The 15,879-nt window shown below is 66.0% G+C and overlaps 4 protein-coding genes across 6 annotated transcripts; 1 reads left to right on the top strand and 3 right to left on the bottom strand.

Moving 5' to 3' along the window:
* Positions 1-8: 8 nt before the first annotated feature.
* On the bottom strand, positions 9-8,353 carry UBA7 (ubiquitin like modifier activating enzyme 7). 3 transcript variants are annotated; one of them, XM_063411153.1, is made up of 24 exons: positions 8,258-8,353; positions 7,991-8,156; positions 7,134-7,268; positions 6,960-7,066; positions 6,704-6,794; positions 6,450-6,591; positions 6,249-6,346; positions 5,948-6,094; positions 5,710-5,868; positions 5,440-5,547; positions 5,280-5,360; positions 5,050-5,202; positions 4,787-4,955; positions 4,513-4,709; positions 4,221-4,285; positions 3,889-4,063; positions 3,701-3,775; positions 3,166-3,355; positions 2,898-3,007; positions 2,724-2,810; positions 2,457-2,648; positions 727-828; positions 548-648; positions 9-257 (listed from the first exon to the last, which is right to left on the bottom strand). In XM_063411153.1, exons 1-24 carry the CDS (start codon positions 8,296-8,298, stop codon positions 131-133), a joined length of 3,018 nt encoding a protein of 1,005 aa, XP_063267223.1. In that variant the 5' UTR covers positions 8,299-8,353; the 3' UTR covers positions 9-130. The 3 variants fall into 3 exon arrangements, with proteins under 3 accessions (XP_063267223.1, XP_063267225.1, XP_063267224.1); XM_063411154.1 differs by having other exon boundaries at positions 11-257; positions 4,787-4,952; XM_063411155.1 differs by lacking the exons at positions 5,050-5,202; positions 5,280-5,360; positions 5,440-5,547 and having other exon boundaries at positions 10-257; positions 4,787-4,952.
* A 195-nt stretch (positions 8,354-8,548) lies between these two features.
* TCTA (T cell leukemia translocation altered) lies at positions 8,549-9,482 on the top strand. Its single transcript, XM_063411168.1, has 2 exons — positions 8,549-8,934; positions 9,384-9,482. The coding sequence occupies exons 1-2, from the start codon at positions 8,603-8,605 to the stop codon at positions 9,424-9,426; spliced, it is 375 nt and encodes a 124-aa protein (XP_063267238.1). The 5' UTR covers positions 8,549-8,602; the 3' UTR covers positions 9,427-9,482.
* Positions 9,483-9,535: 53 nt separating this feature from the next.
* On the bottom strand, positions 9,536-11,732 carry AMT (aminomethyltransferase). The gene is made up of 8 exons (XM_063411164.1): positions 11,295-11,732; positions 11,140-11,220; positions 10,900-11,031; positions 10,663-10,741; positions 10,395-10,540; positions 10,126-10,306; positions 9,865-10,020; positions 9,536-9,757 (listed from the first exon to the last, which is right to left on the bottom strand). Exons 1-8 carry the CDS (start codon positions 11,715-11,717, stop codon positions 9,579-9,581), a joined length of 1,377 nt encoding a protein of 458 aa, XP_063267234.1. The 5' UTR covers positions 11,718-11,732; the 3' UTR covers positions 9,536-9,578.
* A 51-nt stretch (positions 11,733-11,783) lies between these two features.
* NICN1 (nicolin 1, tubulin polyglutamylase complex subunit) lies at positions 11,784-15,535 on the bottom strand. The gene is made up of 6 exons (XM_063411167.1): positions 15,340-15,535; positions 14,566-14,739; positions 14,163-14,276; positions 13,733-13,804; positions 12,231-12,335; positions 11,784-12,089 (listed from the first exon to the last, which is right to left on the bottom strand). The coding sequence occupies exons 1-6, from the start codon at positions 15,502-15,504 to the stop codon at positions 12,048-12,050; spliced, it is 672 nt and encodes a 223-aa protein (XP_063267237.1). The 5' UTR covers positions 15,505-15,535; the 3' UTR covers positions 11,784-12,047.
* Between the last annotated feature and the right edge of the window lie 344 nt (positions 15,536-15,879).

Genomic DNA, 15,879 nt, shown 5'->3' on the forward strand with positions numbered 1-15,879 from the left:
CGCCGCAGCGTTTATCAAAGGGAGTGCCTGTGCCCCAAATCTGGGCAGGGGCAAGCAGGGGTTTTTTGCAGTGAGGGCCATTGCAGCTTGCAGCTTTTATTGCACGGGGCAGGAGGTGCCGGCCCCGTGCTCAAGGTAGAGAACACAGGAGAGGGGGGCGGGTATCTTCAGCCTCAGCATCCTCTCCCTCGCACATATACAGCAGCTCCAGGTCCTGCTGCCGGGGCATCCTGGCATCCTCCAAGTTCTCTGATAACCTATAGCAGGAAAAGAGAGTGTTTGGGGCACTGGCTTGTCCCCCAAGGCTGGCTGAGTGCTCCAGGGGTGCCTTGGGCCCCTCAGGGGTGACTGGCCAGGCTGGTGGGATGCAGAGGCCAGCAGCAAGGGGCCGGGCTGGGGTCCCGCCACGGGAAGTGCTGCCGGCAGGATGTTTATCCAGCAGCTGGCTGGGAGCTGCACTGCAGCTGGAGTGGCTCAGGATTGAGGCAGTGGGGGCTGGAAGCCCCCTCCCCCCGGGCAGGATTGGCCCCTGGAACCGGGGACCTACCTCTGTGCCTTCTGCCGGGCCTGTGTCTCTGCATCTGCCTTGCTGTCATAGAGCACGATGTCGCCACACAGGAGCATGGTCACGGTCCAGCCATGTGTCCTCTGCAAGAGGTGGGTGTCAGGGTCTGGTCCTGCATCCTCCAGGGTGACCTGGCTGAGTCCTGACAGCACTGGGCTCACCTGCAGCCAGTCCAGCACCTCCTGCACCGTCATCGCCTGCCCATCTGCGCCGACTGCCTGCAGCTCCAGCCGGTCCCAGCAGCTCCACTCCCGCCCACCGTACTGCCGGGGGGTAGCAGCCAGAACTGGCACCCCATATCCTGGCTGCCCGGCCCCGTGGGGCAGGGACTGGGGCAGCACAAGTGCTGGGGGACATCAGGGCAGGCAAATGGGCAGGGTGATGGGAGCACCATGGCGGTGCAGGGGCAGTAGGGGACACAACTTCCCCCCCAGCACTGCTGGGGTCGACTTCAGGGGTCAGTGTCAGTGGGGGGCCAGCACTGCCCCTAGCCCCAGGCCAGCACAGGCGCACAAAAGGCCATTGAAGCGCTGCCCAGCCCCACACAATCATCTCTTCTCATGCCTGTGGCCCCACGACCCCTGCTCCGGCCCAAGGAGGCCAGTGTGGTGCCAAGCCCGGGGCCGAGTGGCGGACGTGGCCCCATGCAGTCTGGCAGGGATACACGGCCATCTGCCCTCGCTGCAGGCAGCGCCAGCCCTGCCTGCCTGGCCCCAGCCCCACTCGGGAGGGGTGTTCACACCTGGTCACTCTCCCTCCTGCTTTCTGTTGCCTTCTCACCTCCGCCTTCTGCTGCCTGCACTTATCCCACTGGTGGAGAGAAGCGCTTAACCCCATCCTCACCGGGGCAGCAACTGCTGAGCACAGAGGGAAAGCCATGGCCTGGCCCTCCACCACCAAAGCACATCACTCTGCCCTGGGAAGCATATTCCTCTGGACAAGGCTGGCCCCAGTATGGGCTCCCCAGGTCCCCATGGGGACACAGGTCACACCAAGCAGGCCTTGGGGACATGTGTCCCCACCACAGCCAAACAGCTGGGTGTGAAATGTCACGCCAGGTGTCCTCGCCCTGGGACATGGAGGTGTTGAGTGGTGCTGCAGGGACCTGAGGGCATGGGCAGATCCAGCAGCATCCTCTATTCAGGGATGATGCCAACCCAGGGACACCACAGCCAGGATGACGCAGGGCCGGGCATGGGGTTTGAGGGGGCCGGGGGCAGCCCTCAGCCCGCAGTGGTGCTGGAGCCGGCGCAAGGCAGTGGAGCTGGCTCCCTCCCCCTCTTCCTGCCCCCGGCCCTGGGCCCCCCGGGCCAATCTGGTTCCAATCGGCGCTTCCTGCCGTGCCGGAAGGGCTGCCTCGCACGCCATAAACCCCCAGACAAAGGCGCCTCTATAGCCCAGCCGGTCCCAATCTGGGCATGCCCCCACCCCCGCTCCCCTCCCTGGTTCCCCACTGCCGGGACCCCCGGCCTCGCTACCCCGGGCCCTTCCCGGCCCGGTGCCAGCCACAGCTGCTTTCCATAAGCCAGATGAGTGTGGCCTCCCAGCCCTGCCTGTGGGGCTCGGCGTGGGGCCTGCCATGGGGCACTGGGGCTGCCTCAGCCCCGTGGGCACCTCAGAGTGTCCCAGCTGGGCCTGAAGCTGGGACAGTGGGACAGTGGCAGTGTCTCAGTGCTGGGGGACAGCCAGGGGAAGGAGCTGGTTCCTCACTGCCTGGCAGCATTCCCAACCCACTGCAGCACCTGGGTCCATTTCTGGAGTGCCATGGCCAGGGCTGCCCTTGCTGCATGGCCACCTCCTCTCCCTCAGGTCCCCCTGACATTGTCCCACAGCAGATGCCAGTGGGCCCTGATGTCCCCCACCTGCATTTCCCCAGGGAAGAGGATCCTACCCGGTAGGTGGGGGCTGGTGAGGGCTGGACACGGAGCAGCAGGCAGGCAGACAGGCTGATGTTGCTGTTGCGGTAGCAGCTGAGGTCCTGGCACCCCCACACCAGCTTGTAGACCTCCAGGCACGCCAGCCCGGCCACGGCTGCAGTGGTGGTGATGATGGCGGGCACAATCTGCCCAGCAATTCGCTTGCTCTGAGGACAGGAGGGGTGTCACCAGCTGCCCCACACAGGACAGGGACTCCTGACCCCACAGGCTGCCCCTCTCACCGTCAGCCAGTTGGCAGGGGAGATGCCATAGTTCTCTGCACGCAGGTTGGACGCTGCTGTGATAAAGTCTATGTGGACATCATTGTCCTGTGGGGAGGAGTGGGGGGACATCTGCATCCCATGGGGACATCAACACCCCCCAGCTGAGCAGGGCCACCTGCCTGGCTCTGCTACCTTCTCAAAGTAGATGGGCTCCATCAAGGGTGCTTGTGCCTCCTCATCCCCCACCAGCTCCTGTCTCCATTGCACCAGGTCCTGGGTAAGCTCTGTCAGCTGCCTGTGACCTGGGGGCACAGGGACCCCTGGTGTGATACCCCTGCACTGTGGCACTGCAAGGGTGCCCCCACCTTGGTATGTGCCATCTTGGGTGCTGGAGCAGGGACACGAAGCCACAGCCCCACCACTACCAGGCTGGACCCAGGAACAAACCTGGGAACCTCACCTGTAGGAACTTGTGCCTCCTCTGTCGGTTCCTCTGTGAGGGGGATCTGGAGCCCTTCCTGGGGTGCAAAGGGTGGCAGGACCACATCACGGAGGATGGCCTGGACGGCCACCCGGTCCCTGCATGGTGGCACCCTGTGTACTTGGGCAAAGAGGTGGGCAGCGGCCATGACATAGTCCAGGTGGGTGTCCTGCAAAGTCGAACAGGGTGGCCATGGGGTGCCTTGCTGGGGTGGTCCCACACAGCCAAGGGCTGCCAGCACTGTCCCAAGCTGGTAGAACTGCCTGGCTTTACCCAGAGTGGAGGTGGAGGAGCCTCTCCTCCTCCTCTGGCCACAGAGCATGTGCAAGCTGTCCCCTGCAGTGCCCTCACTGACTGGGGGACAGGGACAGACCCAGCCCAGGACTTGGAAACCCTGCACAGGCTGGGACAGATGGAGCACAACCACAGCTCAGTATTTCCTGTATGCCCAGCTTGGTTCTCCCTCTGCCCATACCATTCCCACATGGGACTCCACAGCTCTCCCTGCACTCACATTGTCAGGGTTGAATGTCAGTGGATGGGGACAGCTCCTGTCCCCAGCCCAGAAGGGGACACCCGGGCTGGTTTCCTGGCACAGGGAGAGAAGAGTCAGGCCCAGGAATGTGTGCCCCTGGCTGCAGTGAGGTGGGCAGTGGAGAGAGGGGCGTGAAGGGGGTGCCAGCCCTGTGGGGCCAGGCTCACATGCTCCGGGGGGTAGATGTGCAGCAGCTGGGTGATGGCATCGTGGTAGCAGCTCTGCCAGCGCCGGCGTGCCCAGCACACACAGTCCCGCCAGTCCTGCGGCCGCTCCCGCAGGCTGTGCCACACCTGCTCCAGGACCTTCCCTGGTGGCTGCTGCTCCAGGAAAGCTGGGTCCCTGCAAAACCAGGCAACTGTTGATGCTGGCCTGAGAGCAATCCTGTGAGACACCTGGGTGGGATATGGCAGTCTGGCATGTTCTCCCCATTGCCAGCAGCACCCTGGCAGTGCTGGAAGTTCTTCTCCCAGCGTCACTACCCCCAAAGCCCACTCACTCCATGAACTGGTTGACTTGTTCTGCAGGTAGCTGGAAAAGCCCCTCAAACTCATCACGGGCCCACTGCGGAGGAGAAACGAGTGTTGAGCACTGGAACCTCCCCCTTACGGCCCCAAGCCCAGAGGGAGGGGGAGGCTCTGGCAGGGCCAGCAGCAGCACTCAGGCTGCAAGCAGGAAGCAGCTGGGGCCATATCCTGCCCGTGGCCCACCACGGCAGGGGAAATAGGGAAGGAAGACAAGGGTCCCGGTGCCTCCTCGCTGGGTGTTGTGGCTGGGGCAGCTCAGTCTACCTGCAGTGTGTGCTGGATGGTGCGGGGGAAGTGCCGCAGGGTGCAGAGGGGGAAGGTGCCATCCCTGGGGGCACTGGCTGGCTCCAGAGGCTTGGTCAGGGACGGTACCATGGCCAGCACATTCCCCCGTGTCCCCTCCGTGCCCGAGTCCAGCAGTGGTGTGCGGCAGCGGAGACAGCGTCTCTCCAAATAGGTGCCTGCAGGGAGCCAGGAGTGCTGGGGACCCAGGGAGCACATCCAGAGGCTCGGCCCCCTTGCCCTTCCTGGCACTCACGGGCCTCTATCGTGTCCAGGGCGCTGGCAACGCCATCCAGGTGCTGGAAGAATTTGTCCCCGTAGAGCATCTCGGTGGCAGGTCCCACCTGGTTCTGGTGAGCTGTCACTCTGACATCGGGGTTCATGCGCTGCACGGCTGCTGCAGCCACCACCGACTTTGGCTCCTGCTGGGACAGAGAGGGGGTGGGCAGCGCTAGGGAGCCCGTGGGACAGCCAGGATGCCCTTTGTGGGGAGCTCAGCCCTGCCTCCTGCTGCCTCACCGATATATCTGCTGAGCGATAGAGAAGCTGCCGATGGAGGTTGGAGAGGGCAACAGTGTCCATGTCAGTGACAATGAGTTCCCCATCCCCCGCCGCCAGCCCCATCATGGCAAAGTTTTTCAGCAGCTCGCAGCCGATGGCACCAGCTCCCACCTGTCAGGGCAGAGATGCTGCAGCTCCCCGTGTGGATGCTCTGCAGCCTCCCAGTGCCATGGCCCCTGCCCACTCACCACCAGGTACTTCTGGTGGCCCAGCTTCTCCTGGAAATTGGCCCCGAAGATGGCAATCTGCCCATCGTAGCGAGAGCCTCTCTGGCGGGACAAGGAGCTGTGTGACCTCAGCAGCCACAGCACCCCAGGCAGGCAGGAGGGGCTGGACACGGGGTCTCACCGGGGCACAGTCTGCCTCTGTCAGCTGCTCAGCCCCCGCCAGCGCCAGGCACTCCAGGGAGTCGAAGTACAACCACTGGTCCAGGGGCAGGAACTTCCCAGTGATGGCCTGGGGCGGACAGCCAGTGAGCAGGTGGCCAGCGAGGTGTTCCCCCTCACCTCGCCCCAGCCCTGCTGCCTGAGCCGGCGTGCCCGGGCGGGCAGCAAGTGCCCTCTCGTGGCCACCAAGCGCCGGCGGACAGCCAGGGCCAGCGGAGCCCGCCCCGCTCACCTTGAGCACCTCCTGGGCCGCCAGCGCCCCGAGCACGGAGGCCACGGGGCACAGGTCCCCCGCGCTGACGCTGGCGAAGGCGCGCACCACGTCCTCATCCAGGGGACTCTGCTGATGTCCCAGGCTCCGCGCCAGCTCCAGCACCCGCTCGGCATCCGCCTGCAGGCAGAGGGGAGAGGCAGTCCCCGGCAGGGTGGTGGGGCTCGGCAGGGCCCGCAGGAGCAGGACAGGGACTTACCGGTGCCCGGGGCCGTGGCAGGCGGCCCTGCTCCCTGCGGAAAGCGTGAAGGGCCTGGAAGGCGGCGTGCAGGCTGCGGCTGCGTGGCAGATCCTCGGGATTTGCCACCTGGATTTTGGGCTTCTCCAGTGCCCGGCACAGGGGCTCCTGCCAGCACAGCAGCAGGGATTCGGTCAGTGCTTTCCTGGGGCCTGGCATGGCACAGCACATGGCACAGCACATGGCACAGCACATGGCACAGCACATGGCACAGCAGTGCCCCAGCTGGGGTGGCAGCAACGTGGGGCCGAGAGGGACTTACGTGGGAACACTCCTGGGGCCGCTGCACCTGAGAAACCAGACCCCCACAGCGGTAGGGCGAGAAGGAGCTGGTGTCACCTATCTCCAGCCTGAAGGCATCTGGGGACAAGAGGAGCACAGATGTCACATCATGGTCACTGCCAAGGACCCAGCGAGTCCTCAACCCTGAGCTAGGGCAGCCAGGATCCCCTGGAATTCTCACCGAGCACATGCACGGGGACAGGCTCCTGGCCGTTCAGCTCTGTCATCCCCTGCACGCCAGAGAACGTCACCAGGTCACCATCGCAGAAGAGGTGGCCACGGCTGTTCTCTGTGCCCATGTATGTCACCACTCCTGGGTTGCCCTGAAGAGGGGAAGGCTACGTGAGAGTGGGGCACTGGACTAGGGTGGCGTAGAGCCAGCTGAGGAGGCAGAAACATTTTGGGGTATCCTGCAGGGGCTGTCCTCCCTCCTACCTGGGAGATGTGCTGCACAGCAGCAGACACTGGATCCCCTTCTGCTGGATCATCAACAACAAAGTGTTCCCCGAAGTCACAGAACAGCTGCCTGGAGGTGACCCATGGGGGTTTGCCAGAGGAAGTGCCCCACCAAGCTGCAGGTCCTGCCCAGGCTGAGCAGCCCCGCCAAGGTACTGGGGACATGGGCTGCAGCACAGGGTTGGGGGTTCTGGGGACAAGGTGACCCAGAGCAGGACCCCATGAGACCCCTTACCCTGCCAGCCCCTTGGTGTCAGCCACGATGAAGCAGATGCCCTGGGCATGGCAGAAGTCCCCAACACAGAGCTGCTCCTCCAGCGAGGACTCAGTCAGCACCACCACCTGTGCCAGGTCTGTCAGTGAGCGCTGCCATCCCGGGGGTCCCCGTGGTGCAGGGATGCAGGCTCACCTGGAAGGAGGCAAGGAAGGCCTCCGACAGCTCCCCGGTGTAAGCCTCGACCACCACACAGGGGTTCAGCTCGGCCAGGGCCCGCTGGGATGCCTCGGCACGGTTCTGGCCTAGATCGCTCTCCCTCAGGAGGAACTGCAGAGTGGACACATGGTGGGGCACCCTATGGGTCTGGGGTGCAGCTCACCACTGTGGGGTGCTCCACAGGCCCTCCCTGCTCTGGTAAGGGGGCATCTGCTAAGGATCCTACGAAGGGCACTCTGTACCTTACCAGCATCCCCAACTTGTACCTGTTATTGGAAGCCCCTCACCCCAAATCCATACCTGCAAACAGAGATTCTCCCAACTGCACCAGCACCTATTACGGTGATTACTGTATCCACCCACATCTATACCTGTTACTGGGACACCCTCCTGAGTCTGCACCTGTACCAAGACCTTTGTCTGTACTGTATATGTTATGGGGCCTTCCCATCCATGCCTGTACTTGTTCCTGGGATTGCTGTCTGTACCCATTATAGGGATCCCCATCCATACTTGTACCTGGTACTGGGAGCCCCACACGAGTCTGTACCCATTACTGGGACCCTTATCAATACCTACACACATTATGGGGCCCCTCATCCACACCCATACTCTGGGATCTGTGCCCATACCCATACTCATTACTGGGACACCCACCCATACCTCTGCCTGTTACTGGGCCCCCTGTCTGTACCTATTATCAGGGTCCCCACCCATACCTGTACCCACTGTCGGCTTTCTCACTGCTTCCTGCTATGAGATCTTCACCTGCACTGTTACAGTGAACCTCACCCGTACCTGTCACCAGCAGCCCCGCCCGGCCCCGCCGGTACCTGCTGGGTGCGGTCGGCGGCGCAGACGGCACCGCAGTCGTGCAGGACGACGCGCCCGGTCCCCGCCAGCACCAGCGCCGTCGCCACCTGCGCTCCGGTCCCGCGCAGCCCCGACACCAGCACCGCCGACCGGGGCAGGCGCCGCGCACCGCCGCCCAGCACGTACCTGCGGGTACCGGCGGGGGCCGTCAGCGGGGGCCGGCACCGCTGCCCCGCCCTGCCCTGCCCCGATCCTGCGGCGCTCCCGTCCCCGGTGCCTGCACTCACAGCTGCCGCGAGTACCGCGGCTCCTCTCCGCTTCCCGCCATGCCGGCCCCACCCACCGAGCGGACTTCGGCCCCGCCCCGGGGCGGAGCCAATCCCGTACGGCCCCGCCCCGGGGCGGAGCCAATCCCGTACGGCCACGTCCCGACGGCGCAGGCTTGGCGGCGGCCCCGGGCAGGCCACGCCCCCTAACCCAGCGCCCCCGAGGCCACGCCCCCAGAGCGCGGGCGGCACGCGGAGGCCCCGCCCCCCGGTGTCCGCGGCGCGGCGGCGGTGAGCGCGAGCAGAGGCCCCGCCCCCTCCGGCAGCCCCGCCCCCCGGCAGGCTCGCCCCCGGTAGCCCGCGGCCATGGCGGCGGTGGCGGCGGGCTGGCAGCCGCCGTGGCGGGCGCTGGCCGCGCTGGGCCGGGAGCTGGCGGCCGAGTGGGCGGCACAGGATGTGCGGGCCGCGCTGTGCCAGCTGCTGCTGCTCTGGCTAGGCATCAGCCTGCTGGGCGTCCGCCTGGCCTGGCGCGCCTACGGCGGGGCGGTGGCCGCGCTCTGCTACCGGACCGGCCCCTCCGGCCGCCGCTCCCCCGGCACCGCTTCCGCGGCCTCGCCCGCCCGGCCCCGCGCGCACTCCCTGTCCCCTGCCTGCCCCGCGGGACGCAACGGCGCCGCCGAGCGGCACTGCCCGTCCCGGTGAGTCCCGACCGCTACCGGGCCCGAACCCGCTGATTCCCCCGCTGAGCCTCCGCGGGCCCGCCCGGCTTCCCCCGCCTCCGCCAGCGCTCTCGGAGCGCAGCCCGCTGAGCGCCCCCTGCCCGGTGCCCCGCCGTGAGTGTCCCCCCAGCTGCACCCCTGCGCCAGTGCAGCCCAGTGACCGCCCGCCTGCCCAGTATGGTCCGATGGGGGCCTGTGGGACACCGGCCCCGGTTATCCCCACCCTGCCGTGGCTTTTGACAAGTGCCCCCCAAGCTCTGCCCCCCGACTTTTGAGCCCCCCCTCATCGGCAACCCAGCCCAGTATGCTTCAATAAGGGCTCCCCAGCCCTGCCCTGCCCTGCCCACCCCACACAGACCGGCAGGTGCCTGCCTCGGTGCCGTGCTCGGTGCTGCCCCAGCCATGCTCACGCTGCCTCTCTCCTGCAGGGACGGCCCGGCAGCAGAGCCCATGAAGACACACTGGGAGTGAGCAGCACTGGGACCGCCAGCTGGGTACTGCCAACATCATTAAAAGTGCTGTGCCCACCTGCTGCTCCTTGTTTTGGCACTGCCACCATCACCAGAGAGGAGGCCAGGGGAACGGGACCGGGTGTTTATTGGGGCCAGGGCACTGTGCTGGCCTCACTTGGCCATGTAGTACTGGGTGGGCACGAAGGGCATCTTGGTGATGACGGCAGGGTGCTGCTTCTTCCGCACCTCGACGGTGAGCTCGGTGCCGGCCCGGCTGTGCGCTGCCTCCACATAACCCATGGCGATGTTCTTGCCCAGGCAGGGCGAGGGACATCCGCTGGTCACTGTGCCTGGGATGTGAGGATACAGGGAGCTGAGCAGGGCCTGGGCAGCCCCTGTCCGTGCCATGAACACAGCTCAGGGTGATGCCTGTGCCAGCCCCACTGCCCCCACCTACCCACGGGCCTGCCTTCGGGACCCAGGATGGCCATGTGCGGCCGGATGGCGGGTCCCACCGACGTCAGCCCCACACGCCTGCGCCTCGGCTTATCCTTCACTTGTGCCATGATGACAGCAGCACCAGGGAAGTCCATGGCCACACGCCGGCGCTTCCCTGCAGGGCACAGATGGGTGAGGGTCACTGATGCCTGACTGGTCTCCTTGTACCCACTGGGGACACCTTGCTGCTCTGCCTGCCCCAAGGAGGAGGTGGACCTACCCAAGGTCCACATCAGCCCGGCCTCGGCAGGGGTGACGGTCTCGTCGATGTCATTGCCGTAGAGGCAGAGCCCGGCCTCCAGGCGCAGGCTGTCCCTGGCTGCCAGCCCTGCTAGCCACACATCGGGGACACCCAGGAGCTGCTCGGCCAGCTCCACCGCCCGCGCCGCGGGCACTGAGATCTGTGGTGGGACAGGGGCAGGGTCAGTGGGGCACGACTTTCCCTGCACTGGTACCGCCGTGGGGATGCTGGCGGAGCTCCCTGGGTACCTCCACGCCATCCTCGCCGGTGTAACCACAGCGTGTGACACGGCAGCCCGGCACGCCGAAGACGGTTGTGGAGATGCTGTTCATAAAGGAGAGCTTGGCCAGGTCATCCGACAGCCCTGCCTGCAGAACCCGTGCCATGGAGGGACCTGGGGAGGCAGGTGGCTGGACGACAGCAGTGCCCAGGGAACAGGGGGGGAGGTGGGGAGGGCGGTGACATCCACTGGGACAGGACCCAGAGGAGGGCAGGCCCATGTGGGGCCCCCACTACCTTGCAGAGCCAGCAGCGCGTTGTCTGACACCTCCAGGTGTACGTCACTGCCGGTGGCCTGCAGCTGTGCCGCTCTGTCCTGCCAGGGTGACAGTGGGCTGCTAGCACGGGGGCCAGGCCAGTGCCAGCCCCATGCGCGGCCATGGCTACCTCACCCCACACAACATGCGTGTCACCAAAAGGCCACCCCATTGCCACTGCGTGTCCCCACCTCCCGGGGCTCAAGCAGCCCCATACCCTCAAGATGGCCAAGTCCTTGTCAGCACAGGCGGCATTGGACACCACGTAGAGGTGATCTTCTGACGTGTTTGTGACAATGAGGTCGTCTGTGATGCCGCCCTTCTCGTTGGTGAGCAGCGTCAGGGTGCCCTGCGGGACACGGCCCACGAAGCATGGGCGGGCTGTCTGCACCCTCCCAGGGCATCCCGGGGACCTCTGACCCCACTGGATGCCTGCTGCCCGCCCAGTGCCCCGTACCTGTCCTGGCTTCAGCTCGGCGATGTCCCCCACCACCAGGCTCTCCATGAACCTGATGCGGTCCCGGCCGTACACCAGGGTCTGCAAGGGGCCGGGGGCGTTGTGAGGCGATGCGGGTATCCCCCCTTACAGCCCCCTCATCCCGACCCCGCTACCTGCAGCATATGGGAGACGTCAAAGAGGGAGCAGTGGCGGCGAGTGTGCAGGTGTGACTGCAGGTGGCCCTGCCCGTAGTGCAGCGGAAGGGTCCAGCCGGCGAAGGGCACCATCCGCCCTCCGCGGGCCCGATGCAGGGCATCCAGCGGCGTCTGCTTCAGCCCCTCCTCCCCGGCCCCGGTTCCCCCGGCCCCGGTTCCCCCGGCCCCTCTCCGCGGCGCCGAGCCCGGGGGCCGGCGGGACAGCGCGGCGCGGCAGCCCGTCCGCAGCATCTTCCTCTTCCTCCTCCCTCCCGGCACGGCTCGGACCGGCCCCGGGGCGCCTGGGACATGGAGTCCGCCCGGCCCTGGCCCCGGCCCCCGCCCCCGGCCCGGCCCGCCCTCGGCACCGCCTCCCGGGGCTGCCGGCACGGCCACCCCCATCCCCCAGAGACAGGCGGGCACAGGCAGGGCCAACGTAGCAGCTTTTAGTGGGGACCCCTCCAGCACCCCCGCGCCCCTCGGTGCCCCCGCACCCCCCTGCGGTGTCCGGGCTCTGCCCACGGGACGTGCCCAGGAGAGGCTCACAGGGGTCTCTGGAGTGGCAGCGCTGCCCCTCAGTGCCAGGCAGTGCAGAGGGAGTCAGAGAAGGGGCATAGGGAGGGCTTGGGACCCCCGCGGGGTCAATGGCCGAGGCAGGAATGCAGGAGCCCACTCAGGCCCCAGGAGCATGGAAGGGACACTTCTCCCCAGCTGGCACCAGCACCAGCGGGCTCAGGTGTAGGAAAGCAGGTTGACATCGTAGCAGCCATCCACCTGAGGAAGAGAGCGACTGTCACTGTCTGCACAGCACTGCTGGGATACTCCAGCCCCGTCCTGCTGGGAGCAGCCCCTCTGGAGGGCTCCTGAGCCGTGTGGCAAGGCCGGGGTCCCTGTCAGCAGGGTGGTGGGACTCACGTCAAAGCGCCCGATGCGGGCGGCTGCCTGGCGAGCCCGGATCACCTCTGTCAGCACCCACATTTGCTGGACCTCTGTCGACACCTTCTCTGGATCAGGGAGCTCCTGGAAAGAAGTGGGCACAGTGCTGTGGAGTGGGATGGCCCAGATGACCCCCGGTTTGGGCAGTGGTGTGGCTGGATGGCTGTGCCTCCCAGGGAGCCAGGCACGTGATGGTGCCCATGTTCCTGACCTGCTGGTGGTTTCCCAACGTGAGGTGAGCAGGGCCCCTCTCTAGGAAAACAAACCACTGGGGACATGGGTGAGTGACCCTGATCCCTGCGTGCCATGGTACCGACACAGCCCATCTCTGCTGGCACGTGGCCAGGACGAGGACAGAAAGCTGAATGCTGGCTAATCATTAAAAACCTAATCGCACAGTCCAGAGTTTCCCAACAGCCTCACTATGCGATGCTCCCTGGGCTTGGGTGCACAATCCTGGGCACACGTGCTGGTTCATCCCAGGATTTTTAGCCAGCTGGGACCTGTGGGCTCAGCAGCAGCTCTCCTGGCTGGGGCACAACTCTCATGGGGGCACAGTTCTGTTGCATTGGGCTGAGGAGCGTCTCTATGTGATATTGGGAAAAGCCAATCTCAGAGCAACCTCTGGCACCTGCCCCGGATACTCCTTGCCAAGGGGAACATGATCCAAGCAATCAGCACAAGACAGGGGTGCCCTCCCCAAACTGTCACACAGCTGGGCAAGGATTGGGAAGAACAGCCTTACTGCTGGTGCAGTGTGAACACTGTTGCATGGAAGCCCAGTAGCAGAACTGCCTCAGCAGGTGTGGGCAATGTGCACCCTCCTGCAGGCAGCACTTCCAGTTGATTCAGCAGGTTCCCATGGGTGAGACAGCTCCCATCCTGGCCCTGCTCTGCCCAGACTTTGGCCACCAGGCAGATGTGGCTGGCAATCTGTAAACACGTGCCGTGGCTGTGATGCCCCTCTGCCCATATGCTGTCCTGGCTGCAACGTGTTCCCCAGAGCAAAGTGCTGGGAACCAGCCCTGTCCTCACATGTCCCACCCACCCCTGAGCGATGCTGTGCACCCACTGCTCCCACAGTGAGGTCCCTGTTCCCACACATCCACCTGCCACTGGACCATGCTGTGCACCCACTGCTCCCACACGGATATTCGCGTTCCTGTCCCCACCCCATTGCACCCCACCTGTCCCACAGAAGTGACACTGTTCACCCACTTCTCCCTTGGGGATGTTCCTCTCCCCAGACTAGAGGGCAAATAGACGTAAGTGTCACCTCAAAAGCCCCCATGGAGATATTTTTCTTCTTACTACTACAAACTACTTTCAGCACAGGGCGGGTTATTTCAGGGCTCCTATTCCTGGTGAAAGCCTGGAGCCAACAAGGCAGGCCTGGGCCTGGCAGCCTCCCGAGGGATGCTCATGGCTGGTACCCCACAGAAGTCCCTCCTTCCCCCAATACCTCAGCAGTGATTACTCACCCCATGCAGGCTGGCTGGCTGCTCCGGAGGGGTCAGCTGGGAGAGCCAGGAGGGAAAATCCTTCTGGGGACTCTGAAACAGATCCATAGGGTGACACAAGGTGTTCTCAACCCTATCCATTTACAGCAGGCAGCATGCTGGGGCTTAGAGCTCAGCCCTAGTGATATTGCTATGGAAGTGTCACTTTACTATCCTTAAAGAGAATTTTGTAGGGAATTCTGTGTTCTAAGCAGTGGTCAGAGCAGTCCCCAGCATCACTGGAGCACAAGTGGATCCCAAGTGCCCAGCAAAGGACAAGGACTTGGACCCACATCCCTGTGTGTGCTCCCCTGAGCTGTAGGGGCAAATGCCAGGTATAGAGCTGGGGACAGTGGCGTGGCCTGGCCCCTTGCCTATGCCTGGCAGTGGGGTAGCTCTGGTACCTGCTCACCTTCTGTCCAGGGGGGAAAATCTGCAGGTCCTCGATGGTGAAGTGGAGCCAGACGGGGGAGGGCTGTCGCAGGATGAACCGCATTGCTGTCACCTGGTCCAGGTCACACAGCATCTGCAGGGCAAGGGCCAGCGAGCGTAACCACTGGGGCTGGCACTAACTGGGGGCAGCTTTTGGGGTATCCTCCAAAACCCCCAAGCCACCCCAGATGGCAGAAGCCCAAGGGAAACACCATCCCACGAGGGCTGGCTGGGCTGAGCAGGGCACAGGGACCCTCGCAGCCATGGGGGTCAGTGCGACATCGGCACAGAACCCTGGACTGGGAGCCATCCTGGGAGGTGGGCGAAGAGTGGAGAGCCCCGGAGGGCTGGGTGATGCCACGGTCCCATCCGGACATGCTGACCTGCTGCCGGCGGAGGCAGAAGTAGTCCTGGGAGCCCTCCTCGGTGTGTGGGCAAGGCATCAGGCACAGGTCCCGCAGGCAGGTCACCCAGCGCTGGGACCCGCCGGGGCCGGGCCGCTGCACCCGCACGCTCAGGAACGCCGTGTAGAAGTTCCTGAACACGATCTCCTGCACCTGCGGGACCGGCGACCTCAGCCCCAGCACGGCATCCCCCCCGATACCGACACCGGCATCCTTCCCCGTAATACTGGGACGGGCACCGGCAATCCCTCTCCCACACCGGGATCGGCACGCCCCCATGCCCCCACTAGCACAGCTCCATATCGGGACCCGCACCGGCATCCCCCACTATACTGGGAAGGGCACTGCATCCCCAGCATCCCGCCAGCATCGGTAAGGGCGGTACCCAGCACCGGCATCCACCCGTTATCAGCACCGCCCCCGGCATGCCCTCCGCCCCAGGACCGCCCCTCACATCTTACCCCTACCGCCCACGGCATCCCTTCTGCCCTGGGACCGCCCCCGGCTTCCCCCGTACCGGCACCGGCATCCCCACCCACCCCGCCCCCGCTGCTGCCCCCGGCATCCCCTGTCTGCCCCGGCGCCGGCACCACACCGGCCCCGACTCCCCCGGCCCTGTACTGTCCCCGGCACGGCCCCGGGACCACCCCGGCACAACCCCGTCCGGTACCGCCCCCGGCATCCCCCCGTGACCCCACGGGACCACCCCGGTACCCCCCGCGCCGGTACCGCCAGGAGCGCGGCCGCACTCACGTCGGCGGGAGCGTCGCGGGGGAAGCGGAGGTCGATGACGGCGACGCCGGGCCGTGCGGGCTCGGCACCCCCGGCCAGCTGGAGCGGGGCGGCGGGGCGGGGGGCGCAGGGCAGCGGGGAGCGGCCCGGCCCGGCGGGCGGACCCGGCCCCGCCGCTCCCGACATGGCGGCGCCGCGCGGCCGCCGCTCCGGGGCGGGGCCGGGCCGGCGGCGGCGTCACCGCCCGTGGGCTCCGGCAGGGGGCGCGGCCGCGCCGCGGCGGCAGCGGGGCGGTCCCGGGGCCGCGCCGGCTCCGGGCATCCCCCGCACCGCGGCCACCCCAGCGCCTCCCCCAGACCGGCACCGGCATCCCCGGGCGGGTTTGTTTTTCATACGGAGAGGACATCGCCCCGCGGTGCCGAGACCGGGGCCGGGGGTGGAGCACCCCGCCCCGGTGCCCTCCCGGGGCCACCCCTGCGGAGTGAAGCGGCGGGTCCGGCCCCGGTGTGCGGGCTCAGCCCTCCACCCGGGGCGCACACGGGCAAATCCCGGCCAGGGATG

The sequence above is a fragment of the Prinia subflava genome, chromosome 14, assembly GCF_021018805.1.
Source record: "Prinia subflava isolate CZ2003 ecotype Zambia chromosome 14, Cam_Psub_1.2, whole genome shotgun sequence".
NCBI lineage: Eukaryota > Metazoa > Chordata > Aves > Passeriformes > Cisticolidae > Prinia > Prinia subflava.